The 26,780-nt window shown below is 35.1% G+C and overlaps 1 protein-coding gene across 1 annotated transcript in view; it reads right to left on the minus strand.

Moving 5' to 3' along the window:
- The window catches only part of LOC150100551 (mitochondrial import receptor subunit TOM70-like), a 189,622-nt gene that overhangs the window by 19,528 nt on the left and 143,314 nt on the right, over positions 1–26,780 (minus strand). Inside the window, exons 9-10 of the mRNA XM_090401832.1 lie at positions 25,999–26,096; positions 6,778–6,900 (exon numbers count right to left, since the gene is read on the minus strand). Of these exons, the coding sequence (XP_090257958.1) occupies positions 6,778–6,900; positions 25,999–26,096 (221 nt within the window). The remainder of the gene's footprint in view (positions 1–6,777; positions 6,901–25,998; positions 26,097–26,780) is intronic.

Below are 26,780 nucleotides of genomic sequence, written 5' to 3' on the forward strand. Positions count from 1 at the left end.
ACACTTTCTCCATTCATCATCACCTTGATATATCCTGGTTTCCTGAAGACTCTCATCACTTTTGTTTTCTTTGTGTTAATTTTCATATCATATTTCTTGCATATACTTTCAAATTTTTGCATTAATTGTTGTAGTTCATCTTCAGTATTAGCCAATATTGCTTGATCATCTGCAAATCTAATATTTTGTATTGTTCTTCCTCCAATAGTGATTCCTCGTTCCTCTTCATCAAATGCTTCTTTTATCATTTCTTCTGCAAATATATTGAAGAGCATCGATGATAGGCAGCATCCTTGTCTTACACCTTTGCCAATCACACATTTTTTATTTTTTCCTACTTTTGTCTTTATTATGGCCACCTGGTTCATACATAATTCAGCTATTAACCTTCGGTCTCTCCAATCTAAACCTATTTTGCATAACATTTCCATCAAATATTCCCATTTCACCATGTCAAATGCTTTTTCAAGGTCGACGAAACATATAAAAACTTCTTTATTTACTTCTATATTCCTTTCGAATATGGTCCTCATTACTCCAATTACATCTCCAGTTCCTCTGTCTTTTCTAAATCCAAATTGATCATCCCCCAGAAAATACTCCACTCTATTATACAATCGTTGATTTAATATTCGTAGTAGTACTTTGGATGCATGCGAGAGTATGCTTATAGTTCTGTAGTCACTGCACTTAGCAGGATTGCTTTCTTTTCAATTGGTATAAGAATACTCTCTGTGAAATCTTTAGGCCATACTCCCATTTTGTAAATGAGGTTGCAGAGTTTCCATGTTTCTGTTATACCTTTGTCCTCCAGTTGTTTTAGGATTTCACTAGGTATCCATCCACTCCTTCCATCTTTCCACTTTTTAATTCCTTAATTGCTGTTTCTACTTCTCTCTTTGGTATTTCGGGACCTCTTTCTTCTGTTGAGATTTCATTTTTCTCTTCCAATTCAATTTTTGTTGGTCTTTCATTTTTTGCATAAAGTTCTTTGATGTATTCCTTCCATCTCTCACCTTGTATTTCAATATCATAAATCAATTTTCCTTGCATATCTTCTAATGGCAGATTTTTTGTTTTTTTAATATTTGTAATTTCTTTTGCTTTTTCAAACATTTTATTATATCACCCCCTTTTATCCATTTCTTCAATTTCTTTACATTCTGCTTTTAACCATTCCTCTCTTGCTTTATCAGTTTCTCTTCTTAGTTCATTAGATATCAGGTCTCAAAATGACTGCAACCTGCTTCAAGTGCTCTCTCAACCTCAACAAGCATGGTTGCAGTTATTTTGAGACCTGACAGCCTGACTTCTCCAGATTAACTTCATGGTTATCCAGTCCACACAGGGCACCATGTAAGTATAATAGTTCTATTTCTGATATAATTTATGTTGTGAAGATGTTGAGTAGAAACTAGTAGAACTTGGCATCTTCAGTAAAATATCCCTCGACTTAACATCCGTTCGAAGATACATCCATGATCCCATAAGGGAATAAATAACATTTTCGACTATACCTTCAAACAAGATGCAAGCGAATGTAAAGTAAAAAGGTTTCTAATTAGCAACAATGCATCATGTGCAGTGGCAACAACCTCCTTCGGTAGTCTGCACATGTCTTCAATAGTTCCTCAATAGTTGAGTTTGCGTTTGAGAAATAGGTTATTTGTCCATTTATCATTAAATATTTCATGATATTATGTGCATCAAAATGTATAAATCATTAAAAAAAAGTTACATCTTGGCTACACTACACAAGTTACACTACAAGCCCAATCAAAAAACCTAGTGAAGAATCACAGAAAAAGAGGCGAGCAATTGATCTTGAAATGAAGTTGCAAGTTATAAAGCAACATGAAGCTGGTAAGCCCGTCAGTGTGATCACACACAACTTTGAATGGTCTTATTCTACAGCGACAATCATTTTGAAAATAAGGATAAAATTGTAGATGCTGAGAAAGGATCTGCTTCCATTAAATCGACGGTAGTGACAAAGCAAATACAAGGTCCTATCGGTGATATGGAAAAGCTACTTGCATCATGGATATAGGACCTGAACCAAAAGCGCATATCCCCTTATGACCATAAGAGGATATGTGTCTTAACTATGACCATTGTAAAATCGTGTATAGAAGGATTTTTTATTCAAAAATACCTTATATACTGATTTTACTGGTAAATAAAATTCACTAAAAATACTTGTGGATTGATAGAGAATTTTTCATATTTTTTAATTTGGATATAATATTTTTTGTATATTACTGAACATTGTTACCTCAAAGGGTTTTTGTAAAAGAACAAAGGAATGTAAGTGTAAGATAAACTGTCTAAAGAAACCTCTTACTGACCAGTAATTCTAGACGGATTAAGGTATTAACTGGTATTAAGCCAACATTCAAGGGGGATTTCCCGTCTTAATGCAACACCCGAAAAAAAGGTGGTGGGTGCAGAAGAACGTAATACCCAGGGGATTAATACGTAGCAGAACCCAAGGTCATCGGAGAGTTATATAAGAGGAAATTTGCTATGGCGAAAGAGGGCTTTTTAGTGGTTCCTTGGTCAGCGAGACGTTATGAGGTCACGTGGGGTTCTGACCAGAAGTTACAGGTTCCAGAAGTTGATGAGGTCCCGGAGTCAAGAAGTATGATGATACAACATACGTTACGGCAGCAGAGTTTTGATAACATCTTGGGAAATGATTTTTAATCGCCATCGGAGACCTGCATTCCAGATAGAAAATGCTGAGAAAGCGACATGACTAAGATAAACGGTTTTAGAAGAAATTAGACGTTGAGTTTTCATGCCACCAAGATCCAAATGTTTGCCGATATTAAGAGAAGATCTCACGAAATCCCGGAGATGATATCCAAATGCAGTACTAAAGTCGGACGGTAATAGAAAGAATTGATTTCAGGGATCATTCAGAAAAGACCAGACATCTGTTCAAAGTAAGATTTTTCCTTTGTTTAGCCAGAAATAAGAAGATTGTGATGATGATTTATTTAAGGGACTTGTTTTATAGTGATATTTGAGGACTTTAGGCCTTATGCTGATACTTGAAGTATTTTGTTATATGTGAGAGAAGGTCTGGCTAACATTTAAGGTGAAACATCGTGTATTTAATGTTATAGCTATTGCCTAAACCAGCAGAATTTTATGTAAAAATTGATCTGAGTATTACCAAGTTTAACAAGAGAAAATTATAGACACGTGGTCTTACTAGAATTGATTATAATGAGGAACTAAATTGTAAACGTAGTCATTAGTTGTGATTTGAAGCATAGAAGCTAATTTACTTAGTGCTTAAAACTGACCCATTGTACATTTCATTGATGTTAAATAAATTGTTTTCTTGTTTAAATAACTTGCCTCATTTCTATTTCCAATGCACTACTCATTAATTCGAATCTGTGAGCCTTAAGGTAGATATTGTCACAACTGCATAACAGAAAATTTAATTTGCTAGATTTACATGTGGGAAGTAATGAAAAGAATGGGTTTTCCTCAACACACTATCAAGTTGATAGCCAACTTGTATAAGGAGCAAGAAGCCACAGTAAGAACAATTGTTGGATTGACTGACTGGCTTCAAGTTGGAAAAGGAGTTAGACAAGGATGTTTACTTTCTCCTCGCTTGTTTAGTATATGTGCAGAGGACATCATGCGTGAAGCATTGGATGAGCTCAGGACAGGAATTAGGATAGGAGGTAGATTGATCAGTAATCTGAGGTATGCTGATGATACAGTACTCCTTTGTAACGACATGGAAGAACTAGGACTAATTCTTAACAAAGTTAACGAGATCAGTAATAACAGAGGACTTCAACTCAATTCTAGCAAGACAAAGATCATGGTTCTCAAAGGAAAAACAAACAGAGAAGCTCTTGAGAAACAAGTGTACCTTAATGGAGAAAGAATTGAGGAAGTCACCAAATTTGAGTACCAGCAACCATTATTAATGTGAAGAATTACTGTTCAGAAGACATCAGAAGAAGATTAGGAATGGCTGAAACAACAGTCAGAGACTTGTCTAAAATCTGGAAGGATGGATCTATCTCCATGGGAACAAAGTTGAGGATTTTAGATGCAGTTGTTTTTCCAACAGCGACTTATGGATGCGAGACTTGGAACCTTGATAAGAAACGGATATCTGCTTTTGAGATGTGGTGTTACAGAAGGCTGTTGAGGATATCATATACTGAAAGGCGTACAAATGAATGGGTGTTAGAAAAGATTAGTAGAACTTTAGGGTTCCTTAAGGATATTGACAGAAGAAAGTTAAAATATTTTGGACATATAGAAAGGATGGAAGGAGGACTTCTCAGAACAGTAATAGAAGGTAAAGTTCCTGGGAAAAGAGGTAGGGGTAGACCATCAATGAGATGGATGGATGGCGTGTGTGGAGTGACTGATCGTCAGAGAGTTGAGGCTGCCAGAAAAGCAAACAGCAGGACTACATGGCGAGGCCTGGTGTGGAACATCACCGAGCATCGGAGTGACCAGGCGGCATCTGTAGATGCCCAGTGAACATAGAGAGAGAGATTTATATAGAATTAAGAGAGAAAGGTTCTGTGTGGTTTACTGTGTGTTATTTTTTGGAGGCAGATTCAACTCAGACGCACAAATTTGGTGGCACAGCTAGAAACTAAATAAATTTTCCAAATTCAGTTGAGAATAAACACTAGTGGGTCAGACAGAGATTGGCTCTGGCCTGAGGCGATTTCTTTATTCTGTAAGTTTTGCACACGTGAGGTTTATATTATTTGCAGTCAGAAGTATAGTAGAGGTTAAGAAGAAAGGTTTAAACAAAATAACTATAGTTTTTACAAAGGCGCAGAAGACAAGATATATTTGAAGATCTGATAACATATTTTAATAAGATAATAATAAAATCAACATTTTAGCACCATAACTGTTAAGGCTCTGGCCTGAGGTGATTTCTTTATTCTGTAAGTTTTGCACACGTGAGCTTTATATTATTTGCGGCCATAAGTCAGAAGTATAGTAAAGGTTAAGAAGAAAGGTTTAAACGAGATAACTACAGTTTTTACAAAGGCGCAGAAGACAAGATATATTTGAAGATTTGATAACATATTTTAATAAGATAATAATAAAATCAACATTTTAACACCATAACTGCTAAGGCATTAAGTCTCTTCAACAAGTTGAAGGAGAAAGTAGGACCAGATTACAACTACGAATTCAATGCTTCTTCCAATTGGTTCAAGAGATTTAAGCAGCATTTTGTGTTGCATAATGTGAAAATATATGGTGAATCTGCAAGTGCCGATGAAAAGGCTGCCAGTTTGTGGAGAAATTGGATAAAATTATTACAGAGGAAAATTATTTGTCACAGCAAATATTTAATATGAATGAGACCTCCTTGTGTTGGAAGAAATGACCAAGCAGACATTCATCCACAAAAAAGCTAAACTCCATGCTTGTTTCAAAGCTCTTAAAGACTGTATTATGATTCTGTTTAGGTGTAATGTGGCTGGATATAAACTGAAACCATTTGTTATATGGCACAGTGAGAATCCACGAGCATTCAAAAACATTAGGAAGCATACTCTTCCAGTTCATTATCAAAGCAATAAGAAGTCGTGGATGACTTAAAAACTGGAAGCTATGGAAAGCTATTGTGTGAAAGAAAATGTAGAATTTAAAATTTTAATTCTAGATAATGCTCCAGGTCATCCATCTTATATCTGTGATCTTCACCAAGTTTAAGGTCATGTTTCTCCATGACAAAACACAACTTTATTGATCCAATTTTTAAGGCTTATTATCTACAGAGAATTTTTTCATAAGCCATTTCTGCCAATGAAGGAAATGACCAGACTCTCATGCAATTCTGGAAAGCATCAAAATTTATCATGCTATTAAAATTATTGCTGTGGCTTGGGACGAAGTGACCTCTCAATGTATGAGTGGCATATGGAAAAATACATTAAAAAGGTTTGTGCACAATTTTGGAAGTTTTGAAAAAAATGAAGACCTTTGTAAATTGAGTGAAAAAATAGCAGGCCTAGTAGACAATCTGAATCTGGAAGTGAATGATGATGACATAGTTCAACTCATAGAAAGTGCTGCTGAAGAGTTGACCAACGAAGAATTGGTCCAACTGGAGGAACAACTTGTTGCAGAAGAGGAAGAATGGAAAAAGGAAGAGGTAATTAAACAATTTGCAGTGAAGAGTCTTGCAGAAATGTTCTCTGCAGTTAGCAATGTTCTCAAAATGGCTGAAGACATGGACCCCAATGTTGAACGCTACTTATTAGTAGAAACGAAAAGCACATGATGTGTTTGCTTGCTATAAACAAATTTATCATGAAAAGAAGAAGAGGAATAAACAAAGCACATGGGACATTTTCATCAAAAAAAAAAAAAGTTATGCCAGAAGAGTCGCAGCCTGGTACTTCACATACGGAAGGTATATGTGATTGTGGGGAAAGATTTTGGTGATTATGCTCCTGTTTTATAGTGGCAGTAATACACAGCAGTTTTATATGGTTTAAAAATTAAACGACTGTATACTTATTAAGGTTAAGTCTAACCCCTATAACTCTGTTGATTTAATGTATCGACTTATGTCCTGCTGGATGCAATGGAACCCCATGTAAGTCGAGGGATGACAGTATTAAAAAATAAAATAAAAAATATTAGTAAGTTCAATGAATGTATTTTTTTCTCTCTTGGTGTTTTTCATCATAATTATTATAATTTAAGTATAAAACATAAAGAATAAAATTTATTATAAGCAGTCATTTTTCTCACCTCTGAACCTCTATTGATCCTAAAGTTTCATATGCAAATTGACACTTCTCATCCATTTCAATTGCTTTATTTAACATCTCTAATGATGTTGTCATATCTTGTTTAAACTGCAATGCTAGTACACTATAAAAAATAAAATAAAACAATTTAAAACTGAATAACTAAAAGCAGTCAGATCAAGCTGAAATATAAGACTTCACACACTAATACATCAGATTTTTATGCCACGAAAAAAAAATGCAGTTTAAAATGTGTGCATGAGTAGTTGCATTGCTTCAAATATGAGGGATGTCCAGAAAATAAGTTCTGAAGGGCTGTCAGAGAACCAAAAATATACTTACAAAAAAAAAATACTGGAAATTAAAGTAGACATCTTTTACTACTTTTCTACATAATATTAGCCATTGTTCAGGCACTTATAACAGGGCACCATGAGCTGTATACCTTCGTAGTAGAAGGTTGCCACCTGTGACACAAACCACGTATTGACTGCTTCTTTGACCTCATTGTCATCTTGAAAATGCCAGCCACCATGGAAAGATTTCAGATGTCTGAACAGGTGAAAAAGTCGCTTGGCACAAGGTCATGACTACATGGGGAATGATGAAATTGTTCCCAGCTGAAGGTGGCGAGAAGTTGTTGTGTTAACGCCAGCTGTGTGTTGGCGGGCGTTAGGCATTAGTCCAAATTGATGAATTTCAGCTGCTTTAACGTTCCTCACATTCAAGAAATGGATAACTGACCTAATTTCACATGCAGCAGGCAATTCAATTTTCTTAGACATTATAAACACACACCAAGAAGTGCACACACTATGAGAACGTCTAAAAATGGCACCAACGCCTTGCTAATGAATCAACAAACTCAGCATGCATGTGCACTATTGCGATCACAGCGCTGCAGTGAAAATATTTAAAAAAGGAACTCGCTTTCTGGACATCCCTCGTATTTTATTTTCATAAGTATTTCCATTGAGATTTTCAAAGGAACAATGATAATTATTGGTTTTTCATACAAAGATGTCTGAATGAAACATAAAACTAAAACAGAACATAAAAGGACACTGAATATGAAGGACTCATAGTGAAATATGAACCATTCTTATGAAATGAAATGCAGGATAATCATCAAATTCCTGATACAGAATAACATGATAGTACAACATGATTAAATTTACTACTAACTTCCTATCGACTTCCTCCAGATTAGACAGTTATTTGTCAGGATGTCAGTACTGTCAGATGTAATATTTCAGTATTTAAATTAAGGGGATATTAAATCCCACATTGTTTTAAAACCGAATATAGTAAACTATAAAAATATTGGCGAATGCTAGAGTGAGCTAATGCAAGTAGTCCTAGTACAATACCGGGCAACTCGTTGCAAAGGTGAGTAAAGTTCTGATCGCTATTCTTTGGTATTTTCCATAATGTAAAAACACACTTCCTAGGAAATATATGCTGTTATTACATTATGGTAGGAGGTCACTACCCAGACAGGTTCCAGCCTTTTTTGAAGCTTCATCAGTGAGTAGCTAGACCAAATTAATACCAAAGGGTATAGCGAAAAGAACTTATATACTCTGCTATCTTCTAACATCCTTCTAATTGCATCAATCCACCTAGATTTTGGTCTTACTCGAGGTCTTTTTCCTGCCATCATGGCATCAAACCTGTTCTACAAACCTTTCCTCTCCCATTCTGTTTAAGTGATCTCCACCTTAGATTAGCTCTATCACACATTCTTGAATGCTGACAACATGAATTTCCTTCCTAATAACTTTGTTTCTAATACGATACTGCAAATAATGCCATTTTTCCTTGCCTCTAATATTTCTCAACACACTCATATCATGTTCTTTTATACTGCTAGTTTAGTGTTTTGGTAATTTTTTTTTTCTTTTTCTCTTACTCCACTGCATAAACAATAATAATATTGTTATCTGAACACATAAAGGCATACTGGATACTTCTGCATATGATAATAACATTAAGTAACCTTCACCCTCAATTGGGGATCCTGCCAATGAGGAAAGTAACGAGATTTACAAATATCTGTTGGCCAAGTTTATAGTAGAAATATTAAAACTTAAACACTGCATAAGTCAATTATATGTATATTGCATGCAAGTGACCCAAATATTCCCAAATTAAAAGCTGCAAATTGGGGTTAGCCATTATATTCACTGCCAGATAATTCTAGTTGAATGGCAGGAACTTTAAATAGCATGAGGTGGACAGATTTCAAAATGGGAAACTGAAAAATGAGATAACTGAGCTTTTGGTGTCAGTAAAGGAAAAGAAGTAGATAAATTCTTTGAGTCATTAGAGAGTGCAGCCGACATAATGAAAAAATAAAGTTTTTTTGAAGATCTACAGAAATGTTCTGGAAAAATTTGAAGAAAATTTGTTATCCCAAAGTGTGCATAAATTCACATGAAGAGAACACAAGAAATTTTAAGCCTTTTTTGTCATCATCATCATTAAATTCCTGCCATGTACCCTCAAGGGGTGTACAGGATATGATAGTACTACATGAAAAAAAATTACATCATTATTAATTTCCTATCTATAATTTTCCTCCAAATTAGCCTGTTACTTGTCAACACTCCAACATTATCAGATCTTATATATCTATCGTCTAAAGCACTTTGTACCGTATCAATCCACCTATATCTTGGTCTTCCTCATCTTTCCTCGCCCATTCTGTTTAAGTGACCATACCACCTGAGATTAGCTCTGCTAACGCATTCTTGGATGCTGACAATGCCAAGTTCTTTCCTAATATCCTCGTTTTTAATATGATACTGCCATTGATGCCATCTGTTCACGCCTATAATCTTTCTCAGGACTCTCATATCTGTGGTCTCTAGTCTTTGGTCAAGTGTTTTACTTCTGACCCAGCTCTCAGATCCATAAGTTAAAACTGGTTTGAACACTGTCTTGTAATTTAGTGTTCCGACTAATTTCTCTCTTATTCCATATGAAGTTATTCAATTGACTTCCCACCATACCAGCTTTGCTGATTCTGTTGTCTATTTCTATATTTAATTTACCATCTTCAGTAAAAATCGTGCCTAAATAGCTGAAATGTTTTACTTGTTCCACAGGTTCTCCATTCACAACACAGTTGACATTTTCAATGATTCTGCCTATTTTCATTGTCTTTGTCTTTTTATTGCTGACCTTCATACCATATCTATTACAACAGCTATTCAATTTAGTCAGAGAATCTTGCAGATTTGTAGCGGATTTTTTTAGAAGTATAACATCATCTGCATAAAGCAAAGAGCTGACATTAACATCTCCAATTTTGATATTATGTTTAATACCACTTTCCTTCATAATGTGATCCATATAGATAATGAATAACAGAGGGGATAATGTACATCCTTGTCTCACACCAGATTTAACATTAAACCATCTTCCTGTACTTCCTTCAATTCTAACTGCTGACTTACAACTCAAATAAAGACTAAGTATTGCTTGATATAATGCCCCATTGACACCATATACCTGCAGCGTATTCAATAGCTTCTCTCTTGGCACCTTGTCATATGCCTTTTCCAGATCGACAAAACTTAAATACAGATCTTTGTTATATTCCCATGCTTTCTCGACTATTTGTCGTAAAGTGAAGATCTGATCCTGACAACCTCTATTTGGCCTGAATCCAGCTTGTTCTTCACCAAGCTTTTCTTCCACAATTCTTCTCAACCGTTTTTTCAAGTATACTTGCATAGATCTTGCAGGAACACTCAGTAGGGAAATACCTCTGTAATTCTCACATTCAGTTTTATTTCCCTTTTTATATATGGGTACTATATAGGTACTATATGGGTACTATATTTGCAACGAGTTGCCCTGTTGTGTACCACCTTACCTCAGTCCTGAAGATACTTTCAGGCGCAAACTTTGTTTGCTTACACTTGGATAAAGGATTAAACTAAATTTATTATATTCTAACCAAGTGAAAAATAAACTTTCAACATCTTTCTCAGAGCCTGTGTAGCTCAGTGGATGTGGCGTTTGCACACCACCGCGCTAGGCCGCACGAAGGAAGTCTTGGTTTCGAGTCTAGTCGGCGACTAGAGGAAATTTTTCTAAGCCTTTTTTCGACCGGTTCCCGAGTTAGTCGATCTCTGGCACGGGCAAGTAGGTTTTTCCTCCCGGAAACTCGGGTTTTTCGTCCTGTAAACTCAAGAAAATCGACCGTAGAACCCACATTATTTCAGACATTAAATATATTGTGTTAGGGTTAGAGACCACGAGATGGCGGCACATTTGAGCCGTCTCTCTTCACTGCGTACCGCTTAATTAGTGATAGCCTTGGGCCATCTGTCTCTGATTGGGTACCAGTGGAGATTGAACTGCCCACTCAGTCTCCAAAAGTTAGATAGGGCTAAATGGCCTCGTCTACTCCCGTATATACGGGAATAAAAAGGCATTAGCTGATTTTTTTTTTTTTTTTTTTTTTTTTTTTTTTTTTATATGGGTACTATGAGAGCTCTACTTCAATCATCGGGAATTCGTCCCTCTGTACAGGCTTTCTGCTATGCAGTGCAGCCACTGTAAGACTCTTATACCACCATACTTCAGCATTTCTAGTCGAATATCATCTACTCCTGCTGCCTTTCCACATTTCAAGCCTTTGATGGCTTTTTCTACTTCAAGTATGGATATGTATTCCTGACTGCATTCCTGGTCAATGTTTTTTACCACTGTGCTGTCATCACTGCTTGTTTCATTTAGCAGTTTTTCAAAGTAATTACTCCATACTTCAAGGATATCTTTTTCTCCCGTTTTCATGTCACCTTTATCATCTCTAATTCCTTTTATAGCACTCTTTCCTCCATTCTTAAGCTTCTTCAACAACCTCCAGAATATTTTGCCACCTTCTTGATATTTATTTTCTATATTCTTGCCAAAGTCCTCCCATGACTTTTGTTTAGCTAGTTTTACACAGTGTTTAGCATTCTTGCATTTGCCTCTATATTCTCTAAGAGCACAAGCTGACTTATTTGACAGGAACTTTTGGTATGCTTTCTTCTTTTCCTTCACTGCCTCTTTAACTTCCTGTGTCCACCAGGGAGTTCTGATTTTTTTTATCCTTACAGACAACCTCACCACATGCCTCTCTGGCAGAATCAATCAATGTTTTCTTCAGAGTTTGCCACTGAATCTCCAAGGTTTGATTCCTGTTCTCAAACTCTTTCATTTTCTTTTTAATAATATTTCTGTATTTTAGTCTACAGTTCACATCTGAGAGCTGCTCAACTTTTATTCGCTTTAAAACTTTCTTACATGTTATTCTTTTCAATATGAAATTCAATTTTATCCTGCTCAAGACTAAATAGTGATCACTTCCAATTTCAAATCCTCTGTACACTCTGGTGTCCTGCACCAGGGAGAAAACATCACTATCAACAATAACATAGTCAATGAGACTTTTCTTATTCCTATTTAGCCGACCAAATTGTCGGCTAAATAGGAATAAGATTTAGGATTTAGCCGACCAAATTGTATTCTTATTGGTTAAACCAAAATATAGCCTTTTTTGTTTTAGTTTAAAATGATATTTTCAGAATGGTTCAGAATACATGAGCATTTGAGACTTGAAACAGGAAGTGATAATTCAGTATTGAGCAAGATAAAATATGACTCACATTGAAAAGAACAACATGCAAAAAAACTTTAAAAAGAATCACAGTCAAGCAATTTTCCAATGTAAAATATATAGATTCTGGATTCACTAACAAAATTTAAAGTAAAAAATGAGCGATCTAAAGCACATCTTGTGCTTTGCATTATGGGATACTAAAGAAACTGATGTGAACTCAGTCCACCTTTGCCACGAGTTGCTCCAGTCCTGAAGATACTTCAGGCGCAAACTTTCTTTGCTTACACTTGAATAAAGGATTAAACTAAATATATAATTTATAGTCTAACCATGTGAAAAAACTGCCTTTCCACTGTGGTCAGATAAATGATAGATTACTCTACATGTACCTTTGTATTTGAGTCTATAGTTCATCATCTTTTTAAAGCTACTACAGTCTGATTCTTTTTAAAATTTACATAATTTTCTTTTCGATATATTAATTTTTATCTTACTCAAAACTAAATGGTAATCGCATCCTATATCAACCCCCCCCCCCATATATGCTTGTATCTTGATCCACTATCAACAATAACACAGTGAAGACTTATTCTGGGTCTGTTCTAATGTTAAGTTATGCATATCATGATGTAACATAGTGTTAGTAATCACTAATCCATGCACAGAACAGAAATCTAGTGGGCACATACCACTGCCATTAATTAGCTTTGTTCTTTTCTCAAAATATTTCTACATGACTGGTGTTCATTTCTTACTCTGTTATCTAGATCTCCAACAAGAACCAACTTTATGTTCGTAGTATTCTCTAATACTACGAACATCTAATACTCAAAAAATTCCTCTATCTCCTCTTTAGCAGAACCTTCTCTAAGACCATAAGCACTTATGTCTCATTGTCCAATTCCCATTTTTGAAATGTGCTCGCATAACTCTTCTTGAAATGTCTGCCATTCAAGAAGTTTATCTTCATTTTCACGACAGTGGTCTGAAAAGTTCTCAGCCTCGACCATAGATGGCAACACTATCGACAAGAATTTTTTTTTTCTAAGTTGGTACATCTGTCATAAGCATCCATGTGAAATTGAAAGTCATTCTATCAAGTAGTTTGTTTTATATAGCTGTCTGAAACAAAAGTGTTGTCTGTATCTATATCCCTTGAAATGGATAAAATCGAGTATCGTGCAGTTATAAAATTCTTTGTAAAAGAAGGTTTAACCTCCTTACCGGCTAGGACGTCTATAGACGTCCAACTAAATCTGGATATGATTCAGCCCACCTGTTTAAAGAACCTGGATAAGAAGTGCAATTTGACTGTCATGTCCATTAGAAGGTGTGATAAACCCTCACGCTGAAGATAATGGTTAATCGGATTATCTCCCGTTTGTAGCTGCCTCTCAGTTGCCTAAAACAAGAAACGGACTTTCTTGTTCCATGCTGGTGAACTGGATTTTAGTTATATATGATAGACTAAAAATAGAGAAATTATTTATATTTTTGTTTTCTCTTTTTATTGTAGAATACAATTTTAATTTCTGGACAAAATAAAGGTCTTGCATAATTTCTTCACTTAAATATTGCCTTACCTTGGAGAACCAATTTAATTTTTTATTTTTTTGCGCTAATTTTTTTCTAATCGCTTACTAGACAAAAGATTTTTCTTTGTTCTCGAAGAAATTAATTCACAATAATTATTTGTAATATTCTTTTTAAAAAAAAAAAAGAAAACCGGCTGCTAACGTTCCAGATTATATTAATTTTATTTTTGTACAAAACCATCGAAATCGAATAATACTTAACAGATTTCCTTTAGGATACACTTGAGCAACTTTGCTTTATAGAGAATAACATGAAATTCTTTAATCATATTACTAAATTTTTTCTTCATGTTGTATAGTAATCTGTACTTTCACTTTCTTGGTTTCCTTGTATAATTGGTCATTACAAAATGAAATTAACAGTTATGATTAAAATTTATATTTTCTGCATAATTCAGATTTTTATTCTCCAATTTTTAAAGTAAGCGATACATTTGCTTATTTTTATCATTCAAAATATGTATATCAAATGTGAAATTTCATTTCCATATTTTTACAATAGAATTGAACTTTATTTCGCCTCTGATAGTTTAACACCCTCCCCCGTTGCATTACTATCACACACCCGAAAACTGTTATGAAACATAGGTACAGTTTTTATTTAATTCGTTATTTTTCTCTAGTAATTGTTCCGCATAACTTTAATTTTTCGATACTGAAACTATGTGGTGATTATTATAAATTAGCAAATTATAAATCAGACAATATACATATTTCCTGATTATTGTAAATCAGGAAATTATGTGATATTCGAATATAGGTGAAATTAATATTTAAAATCACTGTCATCCTTCAAATGCAATATCAGAATAAAAAAAGTGGAAAACCCGAAGTTTCGAAATACATTTCGAAAGCCCGCTCTCGAAATGTATTGGTCTACAGACTGGATTCTGAACAGCCAATGTTTCATGATGTTATGACTGAAAAACAATTCAGTCTTATCATGAAATATTTGCATTTTCAGAATAATGAGGAACACGATCAGGCAACACATCCTTGCCCAGTCCTCAACAAAATTTATGACTTTCTGATGAAAATCCGTCAAAAATGTAGATCACTCTACATTCCTGAAAGAGACTTGAGTATCGATGAAAGCCTTATGCCATTCAAAGGTGGACTGAAATGTAAGCAGTATATTCCCAAAAAGAAATTGAAGTATGGAGTAAAATTTTTTATGCTTTGCGAATCGGAAAGTGGATATCTTTGGGATTTCAAACCTTATATGGGAAAGCAAACTGTAATTGAGCACGATAAATATTCGGATCTCCCCTTGTCGATGTGTGCAGTAATGCAGTTACTAGACCCTTTACTGGGGAAAGGTTACTGCATTATAATGGATAATTACTATATATGTGTCCTGAACTCGCTGATTTGCTTTTACAAAAAAGTTATGGTACTTTTACCATAACTACCATAACTTTTACAAAAAAGTTATGGTAGTTATGGTACCGTAAATGCAAAAAGGTGAGATATGCCTCCAGATCTGGCTTCAGGAAAGCTATCAAAGGGGGAAATCCGAACTTATCGGCGAGAGAAAGTCTTTGCACTACGTTGGAAAGCCAAAAAAAAAAATATGTTTTCTGCTATCTTCCCTGCACAATCCATCAACGGAATCCGTGGAGAAGCGTGGTTTGAAGAAAGAAAAACCCATTGCTGTGTGTGCATACAACGACACTATGGGTCGAATCGACAGGTGTGATCAGCAGCTATCATTCTACTCTGTAATGAGGAAACAGCATAAGAAATATTACAAAAAAGTGTTTGGACATGTTATTTGAATTTTGAAGTGTTTGGATTTTGTTTATTTGGAACAGTTTCCTCCTGTACAAGAAAAAATGTTTGTCTACCATAACATCTAAAATACAGAATAGAAATTGCGAAAGCATTGCTGCATGCACATGCACCTTCTTCAGCAAGCAGAAAAACAGGAAATCCTGCCAGACATCTGAGGTTGAGCGCTGCTAACTCCAACCATTATCCAGAAAATCTACCACCAACGGCTAATAAAAAAAAACCTGCACGCAAATATTATGTATGTAATAAAAAAAATATCAGAAAGGAAACAAAAATCTAGTGCCCTGAGTGTAAAACTGCTTTGTGTGTTTACCCTTGCTTCAAGGTGTTCCATGCTGTTCAAGAATTTTAAATTCTGAACAGTATGAAATAAAAAATGTTTGTTTTCAAGGCCATCAAAACAGTCCTTTTCAGGACTACAAATATTGATAGAGGGATACCCGAATGCACTGTTTCTTTTTCATCTTGAAGGCTAATTTTTAAGTTCTTTTTATGACACAGAGAAACTGGAAAGAGTATTCCAGGTAAAGTATTTCATCAAAACAATAAAAAATGATGAAATAAAATCTACCCTATATATATATATATAAAATGATAAGCCTTTTTATGTCATGTTTATCGAAACATTTTGAAACTCAGGGGCTACCCTGAGTGTCGAGTCATCAGAATTCAGGGGCGGAACCCCCTTTCAAGTTATCACAATTGAAGGAGAACTGGTCTACCATACCGGAACACGGGGGGGTTGAGCATAGTCCCCAGTTAATAAATGAAATATATAAATAATAACGGGAACATTTTCACCTTGCCAACACTCAACATTGATGTGATATGGGTTCCAAATTTCTTGTTTCGGAGATATATATATATATTATAAAGTTTTGTAATAAAAATTTCTGCTACAATGAAGTTTGGCAGAATCAACAATATTATTACTACCTTATTTCTGTTTCTCATGTGGGAGAAAAACGGTAAAATGTCACTCTTATAATTATATGAGATGTTATAATGGCAAAAATAGTAAGAAAAAAGTCATTTGCACTTTTTCTTCAAAACACAAAGAAAGAACATTGTAAATTCAGCCAGTGGAAAAGAAAATACTACATATTTTTCTCCTGTTATCTGATTTTTTTTTCTTGTAGTAAAAATAAGAAATCACTGCATATAACATGAAGTCTGCAGGAGGGAAAAAAATCTGGAAATTGGTTACATTATAAGGAATAGAGAAATCATGTCAGAAAAATTATTCACGTAAGATTCTAATCTCAGCAGACATAACATTTTCTTCTAGATTAGATATCTAAAGTAACTGAACCTTTGCTACTATTTTACACTAAAATGAATGGGTATGTTCCCCAAGTGATTTTCGCTTGTAATAGCTGTCTTGTGAACGATTTATGAAATAAATTATCTGAAATATCTGCAGATTGATTAGGTCTATACCCCCCCCCAAAAAAAAAGAACATTATGAAACGCATATGCACCTTTTCTTTGAAAATAATTCAAATCCTCTTTTTCAAGATAATTGTATGACTTAATTTCTAATTTTTGATAATAAAAGTGAAACTGATCATTATAAATTAAGCAATTATTTTGGCATAAATAATGTATAAGCATGTAAACGAAATATCAGTATTTCTAAATAATAATATTTGGTTAACCGATCAAGTGTTGATCAATATTTTATTAATTAACTGGACCAACTAGTTTCGCCACACTTATCTGTTGGCTTCTTCAGGGCACTAACATATAGGTTTAAACACTCTCACAATTATGCGAAACTGACAAGAAACTTTCTTGTCAGTTTCGCATAATTGTGAGAACAACACAATAGAAGTAAAGACAGGGGGAAGGGACACAAAGGTCACTCAGCAACAGTTAATCCACTAATGGCTATAGAATAGCCGTAATGAGATTAACGGCGGAGGAAGGTAATGGCATGATAAAAGGTAGAATGCTGACGAAGTTTTGATCCATGAAAAAAGCTAGGGAGTGTTGAATATTTCATCCACACCGGCCGGTTGGGAGGTTAATGCCAAAAGAAGTTAATAAAAGTTTATGGGCACTTTTCTCTTCTGAGCTGCCGAGTTTAAACGTGGCCGTACCAGCCTTGAAGATGATCCATGTGAAGGATGCCCAAAAAGTGTAACACCACCAGAAACCATTAATTAAGTGCATGATATAGTATTGGATGACCGGCAAGTCAAAGTGTGTGAAATTGCTGAGGCTATAGGTTTCAAAAGAACGTGTAGGATATATTTTGCAAGAAAAATTGCATATGAAAAAGTTTTGCACAAGATAGGTGCCACGCTTGCTCACAGCAAATCTAAAATCAAAAGCACACTCGCATGAAAATCTCTGAACAGTGCTTGGAGTGTTTTAACAAGAATAAAACTGATTTTATTTGACAAAGAAGAAAAGTCAGTTCCATCTGCAGGAAAGGTCATGGCATTGGTGTTTTGGGATGCTAAGAGCATTTTATTTATTATCTTGAAAAGGGTAAAACAATAACCGGGGAATATTATTCCGATCTTTTAACCAGACTAGATGAACAAATTTGTGAGAAAAGACCCAGTTTGCAGAAGAAAAAAAATCATGTAAGTAAGAGACAGCTTTGACAGAATACTCAGGTCCACAGACTGCTACCTCCATGCTGAGCTAAATCAGACTTCATATTATTTATACATACAGTAAAACCCTGTTTTTACATTTCCGCAATTTACGTTTTCCTGCCATTTATGTCATTTTCTGTTGGTTCCGTCTTAAGGCCTATTCTTACAATATATTGTTTTCCCGCCATTAACAACTTGATGTGGACGTTATTTCCCATGATTTGCGTTTTTTCCTCGGGTGGCAATACTGATTTTTGAATCGATTTCTGAGGAAATCTGTGCATTTCTGTTCCCAGATGGCATTGCTTTTGGCTGTAGTTTCGTTTCTGCCATCACGGTTACTTGCACGTTTGCAGCAGTGATGTAGTGATGAGCAATACAGTGATTTTTCAATCATAGTACGAATTGATATTGCAGAATTTCTGCTACGTAATTTAGCATGTGATAGTTGCTTTCAAGTTGCGGTGGTGGATGATCCATGTTAGTAACATGGAGAAAAAAGACAGAAAATGTATTTCGGTAGAAGAAAAGATGGCAATTCTGCGATGTGTAGATTGGCATGCAGATTAATGGTACTGCTATGGGTTCCCCCCTCTCTCTCTATTCATTTGTGACAAAATGAAACTAGTTATTTAAAAACACAAAAATACAAATTTATTAAGTATATCTTTATAGAGTTCATAATTAAAAGGACTCTCATAATAATAATAATAATAATAATAGATTTCTACAGATGTGTCTCATCTTGTTTTGGTATTATCAAAATTATAGTTATTCTGAAGCATTATGAATTTTGCTATTTTATTATTATGCTGCTAATATTTCTTCAAATGCGGCACTTTTTACAACAAAACTGGCTAAGTTATGTTGATTATATCTGTTCGCAAATATACTCAAAATCCCTTTGACCTAATAAAAAGGCAGAATGCTGATGAAGTTTCATCAGCATTCGTTATTTTTCTGAGGAAAAATAATGAATTCAAACAAAAAGAAAGTGTGCACATGTTATCTAGCAGTATTTTGTGTGAGAGTGTGTGTGTGTGTGTGTGTGTGTGGTGATAATTTTGGGAGGGGGTTAGCCATTAAAGGCGAATTAATTCTGTTATGAAAATTTTGGAAATAAAATTTCATTTTGACGCATGCACCTACACGTTTCAAAAGATAAACTGTAGGGAAAATATCGCTACTTCAAAACTGCTGCATAATATCGAAATTAGCCGAAAATATGTACATAACAGTTGACTTCATAACTGCCGTTTATTTTGATTTATAGTGAGTGATTAGGGGGAAAACCAAGAAAGTTGAAATACAAAAACCTACAGATTACGTTATAAAAATTATGCATTACATGATATGAGTCAAGATTTATGTATGATAACTAACCTTCGAACTAACATTATGAATAAAATAGGAAACTTAATTTGGAACAGATGGAGGCTGTGTTCATTTTTAGATTTGGATTTTCATGAATTTATAAAATAACTGTTTGACAAAAATAATTATCTTTAATCAAGTTCTTGGACAATTTTAAAATGTATTGGCGATTAAAATAATTAGCAAAAAAAAATTGATAGTGACACTGATCTTCCAAAGTGATACAATATGAAGTGAAGAAAGTATGAAAGGATTTCTTATTTTACACTGGCATTAAAAACTATAATTATAAGATAAAAACAAGCAGCAAAATGAATATAACTTATAGGTATTTAGTCTGATATAACTAAGATTCTGGTTACTGCGCAAACGGCAAGCAACTGTGTTTCTTGCTGTAGGACACAGAACGTAGCTACTACCTACACCAGGTAATGTTCTTTTCAGCGTGAAGGATTATCGCACTTCTAATAGACATGATGGTCAAACTACACTTCTTATCCATGTTCTTTCAGCAGGTGGAGAGAATATCATCCAGGTTTGCTGGAAGTGTATATATGTCCAGCAAAGAAATGGTACGCTTACATACATGAATTTTATGGAATACAGAGTTCCTGTTAGTTTTATATTCTAAGGAAAGAACAATGTATTTCAAATGGAACCAGGAAGCCTCACAAATTTTTCAGCAGCCTCTAGTTTTTATATTATGAATTTAATATTTAAAAATAATTATTTTATTTTGTAACTATACTACACTGTTTTTTAATTGTTCTTTGTAAGGAGTAAGGTTTTAAAATGAGCCCCCCCCCCCCCAGAGAGTGAGGCCCCCCTCTTGTGGCTAATGGTAAATGCGTGGCGCTGATTGTGTCAGTTGCTTTTTCTAATGCCTCAAAAAATTCCTCCGCTTCTACCTAAGTAGAGCCTTCGGAGGGACCATAGGCACAAATAAGTCTCATTGTCCAGTTCCCCATTCTCATATTTGCCCACATTACTCTACTTGAGACTGACTGCCATTCAAGAAGATTAGCCTCGTATTTTGTGTTGAATACTATGGCTACTCCTTCTTTTCCTTGATTGTCATTGCCTGAATATAACATTTTGTATTTATTGCTCAGAAAGATCTCACCAGTTTTTGTCTTTTTTGTTTCAGCCACCCTTATTATGTCGATCTGGTACTTATCTAATTCCACAGCTAGCTATATTTCTTTGCCATTCAGGCTTCTTATGTTGATAGTACCGATATTTAACTCTGGTAATGTTGAGTTGGGGTGTGTTTTCAGGTTTGAGGTGCTTAAGGGTCAAAGCTGTATAACTGAGAGGAGACCTCCACATAGCCTTTAAAGGAATATGGAGAACTGACCAGGACTTCTGACCTAATGTCCAATCCTCACCTTTTCATTGTGCACCCTGTTGGGTATCTACTTGGATACCTAACGAATGAGGATGGGCTGGCAATTTAGGATTTAGCAAACCTAATTGTATTCATCATCAAATTCCTGCCATGTACCCTCAAGGGGTGTACAGGATATGATAGTACTACATGAAAAAAATTACAGCATTATTAATTTCCTATCTACAATTTTCTTCCAAATCAGTCTGTTACTTGTCAAGACTCCAACATTATCAGATCTTATATTTCTGTCGTCTAAAGCACTTTGTACCGTATCAATCCACCTATATCTTGGTCTTCCTCTGGGTCGTTTTGCTGCCAACCTAGCAGAGAATACTTGTTTTGCTAATCTTTCCTCACCCATCCTGTTTAAGTGACCATACCACCTGAGATTAGCTCTGCTAACGCATTCCTGAATGCTGACAATGTCAAGTTCTTTCCTAATATCCTCATTTTTAATATGATATTGCCATTGATGCCATCTGTTCATCGCCTATAATCTTTCTCAGGACTCTCATATCTGCGGTCTCTAGTCTTTGGTCAAGTGTTTTACTTCTGACCCAGCTCTCAGATCAATAAGTTAAAACTGGTTTGAACACTGTCTTGTATACAGCTAATTTAGTGTTCCGACTAATTTCTCTCTTATTCCATATGAATTTATTCACGTGACTTCCCACCATATGAGCTTTGCTGATTCGGTTGTCTATTTCTATATTTAATTTACCATCTTCAGTAAAAATTGTGCCTAAATAGCTGAAATGTTTTGCTTGTTCCACAGGTTCTCCATTCACAACACAGTTGACATTTTCAATGATTCTGCCTATTTTCATTCTTTGTCTTTTTATTGCTCACCTTCATACCATATCTATTACAACAGATATTCAATTTAGTCAGAGAATTTTTCAGACTTGCAGCAGATTTATTTAGAAGTATAACATCATCTGCATAAAGCAAAGAGCTGACATTAACATCTCCAATTTTGATATCATGTTTAATACCACTTTCCTTCATAATGTGATCCATATAGATAATGAATAACAGAGGGGATAATGTACATCCTTGTCTCACACCAGATTTAACATTAAACCATCTTCCTTTACTTCCTTCAATTCTAACTGCTGACTTACAACTCAAATAAAGACTAAGTATTGCTTGATATAATGCCCCATTGACACCATATAACTGCAGCGTATTGAATAGCTTCTCTCTTGGCACCTTGTCATATGCATTTTCCAGATTGACAAAACTTAAATACAGATCTTTGTTATATTCCCATGCTTTCTCGACTATTTGTCATAAAGTGAAGATCTGATCCTGACATCCTCTATTTGGCCTGAATCCAGCTTGCTCTTCACCAAGCTTTTCTTCCACAATTCTTCTCAACCGTTTCTCAAGTATACTTGCATAGATCTTGCCAGGAACACTCAGTAGGGAAATACCTCTGTAATTCTCACATGCAGTTTTATTTCCCTTTTTATATATGGATACTATGAGAGCTCTACTCCAATCATCAGGAATTCATCCCTCTGTGCAGGCTTTCTAAACTATGCAGTGCAGCCACTGTAAGACTCTTATACCATCTTCAGCATTTCTGGTCCTGCTGCTGCTTTTCCACATTTCAAGCCTTTGATGGCTTTTTCTACTTCAAGTATGGATATGTATTCCTGACTGCATGCCTGGTCAGTGTTTTTTACCACTGTGCTGTCATCATTGCTTGTTTCATTTAGCAGTTTTTCAAAGTAATTACTCCATACTTCAAGGAGATCTTTTTCTCCCGTTTTCATGTCACCTTTATCATCTCTAATTCCTTTTACAGAACTCTTTCCTCCATTCTTAAGCTTCTTCAACAACCTCCAGAATATGTTGCCACCTTCTTGATATTTATTTTCTATATTCTTGCCAAAGTCCTCCCATGACTTTTGTTTAGCTAGTTTTACACAGTGTTTACCATTCTTGCATTCGTCTCTATATTCTCTAAGAGCACAAGCTGACTTATTTGACAGGAACTTTTTGTATGCTTTCTGCTTTTCCTTCACTGCCTCTTTAACTTCTTGTGTCCACTAGGGAGTTCTGATTTTTTTTTATCTTTATAGACAACCTCACCACATGCCTCTCTGGCAAAATCAATCAATGTTTTCTTCAGAGTTTGCCACTGAATCTCCAAGGTTTGATTCCTGTTCTCAAACCCTTTCATTTTTTCTTCAATAATCTTTGTGTATTTTAGTCTACAGTTCACATCTGAGAGCTGCTCAACTTTTATTCGCTTAAAAACTTTCTTACATGTTATTCTTTTCAATATGAAATGCAATTTTATCCTGCTCAAGACTAAATAGTGATCACTTCCAATTTCAAATCCTCTGTACACTCTGGTGTCCTGCACCATGGAGAAAACATCACTATCAACAATAACATAGTCAATGAGACTTTTCTTATTCCTAGCCTCTTCTCTCCATGTGAATTTGTGCACATTTTTATGTTGGAACATGGTGTTAGTAATAACCAGTCCATATCCTGAGCAGAAATCCAACAGATATTTGCCATTATTATTAGCTTTGCTCTTTTCTCCAAATTTTCCCAAAATATTTTTGTATGTCTCACAATCATTTCCTACTCTGCTATTTAGATTCCCAACAAGGATCAACTTTTCATTTTTCATTGTGTTAGTTGCTTTTTCTAAAGCCTCAAAAAATTCCTCCTTCTACCTTAGTAGAACCTTCTGTGGGACCATAGGCACAAATAAGTCTCATTGTCCAGTTCCCCATTCTCATATTTGCCCACATTACTCTACTTGAGACTGACTGCCATTCAAGAAGATTAGCCTCGTATTTTGTGTTGAATACTATGGCTATTCCTTCTTTTCCTTGATTGTCATTGCCTGAATATAACATTTTGTATTTATTGCTCAGAAAGATCTCACCAGTTTTGGTCTTTTTTGCTTCAGTCACCCCTATTATGTCGATCTGGTACTTATCTAATTCCTCAGCTAGCTCCATTTCTTTGCCATTCGGGCTTCTTACGTTGATAGTACCGATCTTTAACTCTGGTGATGTTGAGTTGGGGTTTATTTTCAGATTTGTTCCAGTAGCTGACTTTTCGCTGTTCGCCCTGGTTCCCTGGCGAAAACAAAGGGGGCCTTGTTTAACCGGGCGACACCCCAGCCGGCATGAAATTTTGTCATGTTGTACCATCATTCTATATTTTGGTTTAATCAATAAGAATACAATTTGGTTGGCTAAATCCCAAATTGCCAGCCCATCCTCGTCTGTTCAGTATCCAAGTAGATACCCACAGGGTGCACCAAGAGAAGGTGAGGATTGGACCTTAGGTCAGAAGCCCTGGTCGGTTCTCCGCATTCCTTTAAAGGCTATGCGGAGGTCTCCTCTCAGTTATACAGCTTTGACCCTTAAGCACCCCCAAATTGTATTCTTATTGGTTAAACCAAAATACAAAAAGATGGTACACCATGACAAAATTTCATGCCGGCTGGGGCATCGCCCGGTTAAACAAGGCCCCCGTTGTTTTCGCCAGGGAACCAGGGCGAACAGTGAAAAGTCAGCTACTGGAACAAATCTGAAAACAGAGTCTTAACCAAAGCCCCAAAATATTATTATTATTATTCGTGACACCTCTAAGAAGTCGAAAGTCTCATCGTGGGAGGACACCTACTAATATACACTGCTAAAATACAATTCTATTCTAAAAGAAATTCACTACAGCAGACAATGCACTTCTGTGGTCCCCACAAGTGCAGCAGTTGCTACAGTGAGAATTGAATGTATTTTACTTTGTGTATATTTTCCATTCACTCTGTCAGTTTTGCAGGAAGAGGGAAATGAAATGATTCTTGCCAATATGAATTGAAATCCCTTATAATAGGAAGACAGGGAATATAAGTGGAATACAACATACTGAACTGTCTCTCTGTATATTACAGTGTTATGTGTGGCAATTAGAACTGTGTCTCACACAAAACTACTGATCACTTCATTAAATGCATAAAATGGATCTAGTAAAACTGAAAGTATTATTTCAACTGAATTCTTAAGCAGGTGTGATAGGTTGTGGCAACATGCATGAATTATCTTTTATCATCTGGAAACCATTTGTGTGGTAGAAGAATTTAGCATTGACACTACCTAGTCCAAAGAGATCAAGAATGAAAATTCTTCTGCAATTTCTCATTAACTGCTTTTTTTTATCATCACCTTCAGAATATTAGGCTCAGAGACTGTCACAGCCAAGTAACGTACTTCAGAAGGTTTACAGAATAAAAACATTTATAAAACTTAATATAAATTGTGGGGTGGTAAATTTATTTGCGAAGTCTTTATCTGTTAATGGAATGTGTTCTTTGTCAATTTGTCTTGCAAGACGAAATGAAAAACCCATGTTTCTGTGAGAAAAAATCCTACCACTTTGAGTCAGGCTAGCTTGCTTATAAAGGTTCTCATCACATTTAAACCCAGGAATCTATAACTAAAGGGCATTGTATTATCATTAACAAATGAGCTACTGAGACACTCCACAGCCATTAACCTTTTTCACTTGGTAGAAAATGGTTTTCCATTTCCCTCCTTTCTGAATACTTAGTAGCAGCAAGTGATAAACTCACTGTCCTTTGTGTCCATCATAAAAAAAAAAAAAAAAAGAAAAAAAAAAGGAGGGCATGTCAGTAATGCATCATTTTCCCTCTCAGGTGGGGGGGGGGGGAGTACCTTAAGAATATCAGGTGAAGAAATTATATCTGACAGCTCTCAGGATAGCTGTATGTTAATTTGGCATTTTCATTGTTCTATTTCCCGTAATTTATTATAGTTGTATAATTAGAAAATAATTTTCTTACCCACGATGAACATATACATTGGGATCAGTAGGATCTAATTCTCCTGCTTTTTTGAAGAATTCTTCAGCTTTTTCAAATTCTTGACATTCACAAAGTACCTAATAATAATGATTTTAAATATTCAGAAAATGGCCTAAATAAATAAATAGGCACTTTTGAGCACTGTACTAAAACTGTGTTCAAAATACCAATTATATAGATTAACCCAAAAGTTTCAAAAGTAAAGATTTGTTATGAAACATTTTATAGAAACATGTGGTAGACTTAAGGATATTTTTAAAGAACAGTTTTATACATGTAAAGGAAATTAGAACTTATTTACAACTCATATATATATTTTGTTGAATAGCATGAGCATCATTCAGGAAGAGAGAGAGAGATATCAAAAGAATTGGTTACAAAAACATGAAAGTATGACTCATGCTGTTTGACTCATTCTTGTATTAATTAACCTCCCTACCGGCCAATGTGGATGAAATAGTGACACCAAATTGCACTTCTTATCCATGTTATATAATGGGTTTTAGAGCTTTATATCCAGATTTATCTCAACATCAATAGACGTCATGGGGTTAATATTTTGAATGTTGTAACCAATTCTTTTGCTCTCTCCTGAATGACACACGTGTCAGAGTGAGCTATGAGTTGTGAATAAATTCTAATTTCCTTTACATGTGTTACACTGTTTTTTAAAAGTATCTTTATTTCAAAACTAAAGTTGTTTGTTTATTTTTATGCTATTTTGTTCAGAGATGATTAGAACCGTATAGCAATATTACTGT

Source organism: Typopeltis vanoorti, chromosome 12 (genome assembly GCF_054136105.1).
Source record: "Typopeltis vanoorti isolate ZY-2024b chromosome 12, IOZ_Tvanoo_1.0, whole genome shotgun sequence".
In the NCBI taxonomy this organism is placed as follows: domain Eukaryota; kingdom Metazoa; phylum Arthropoda; class Arachnida; order Uropygi; family Thelyphonidae; genus Typopeltis; species Typopeltis vanoorti.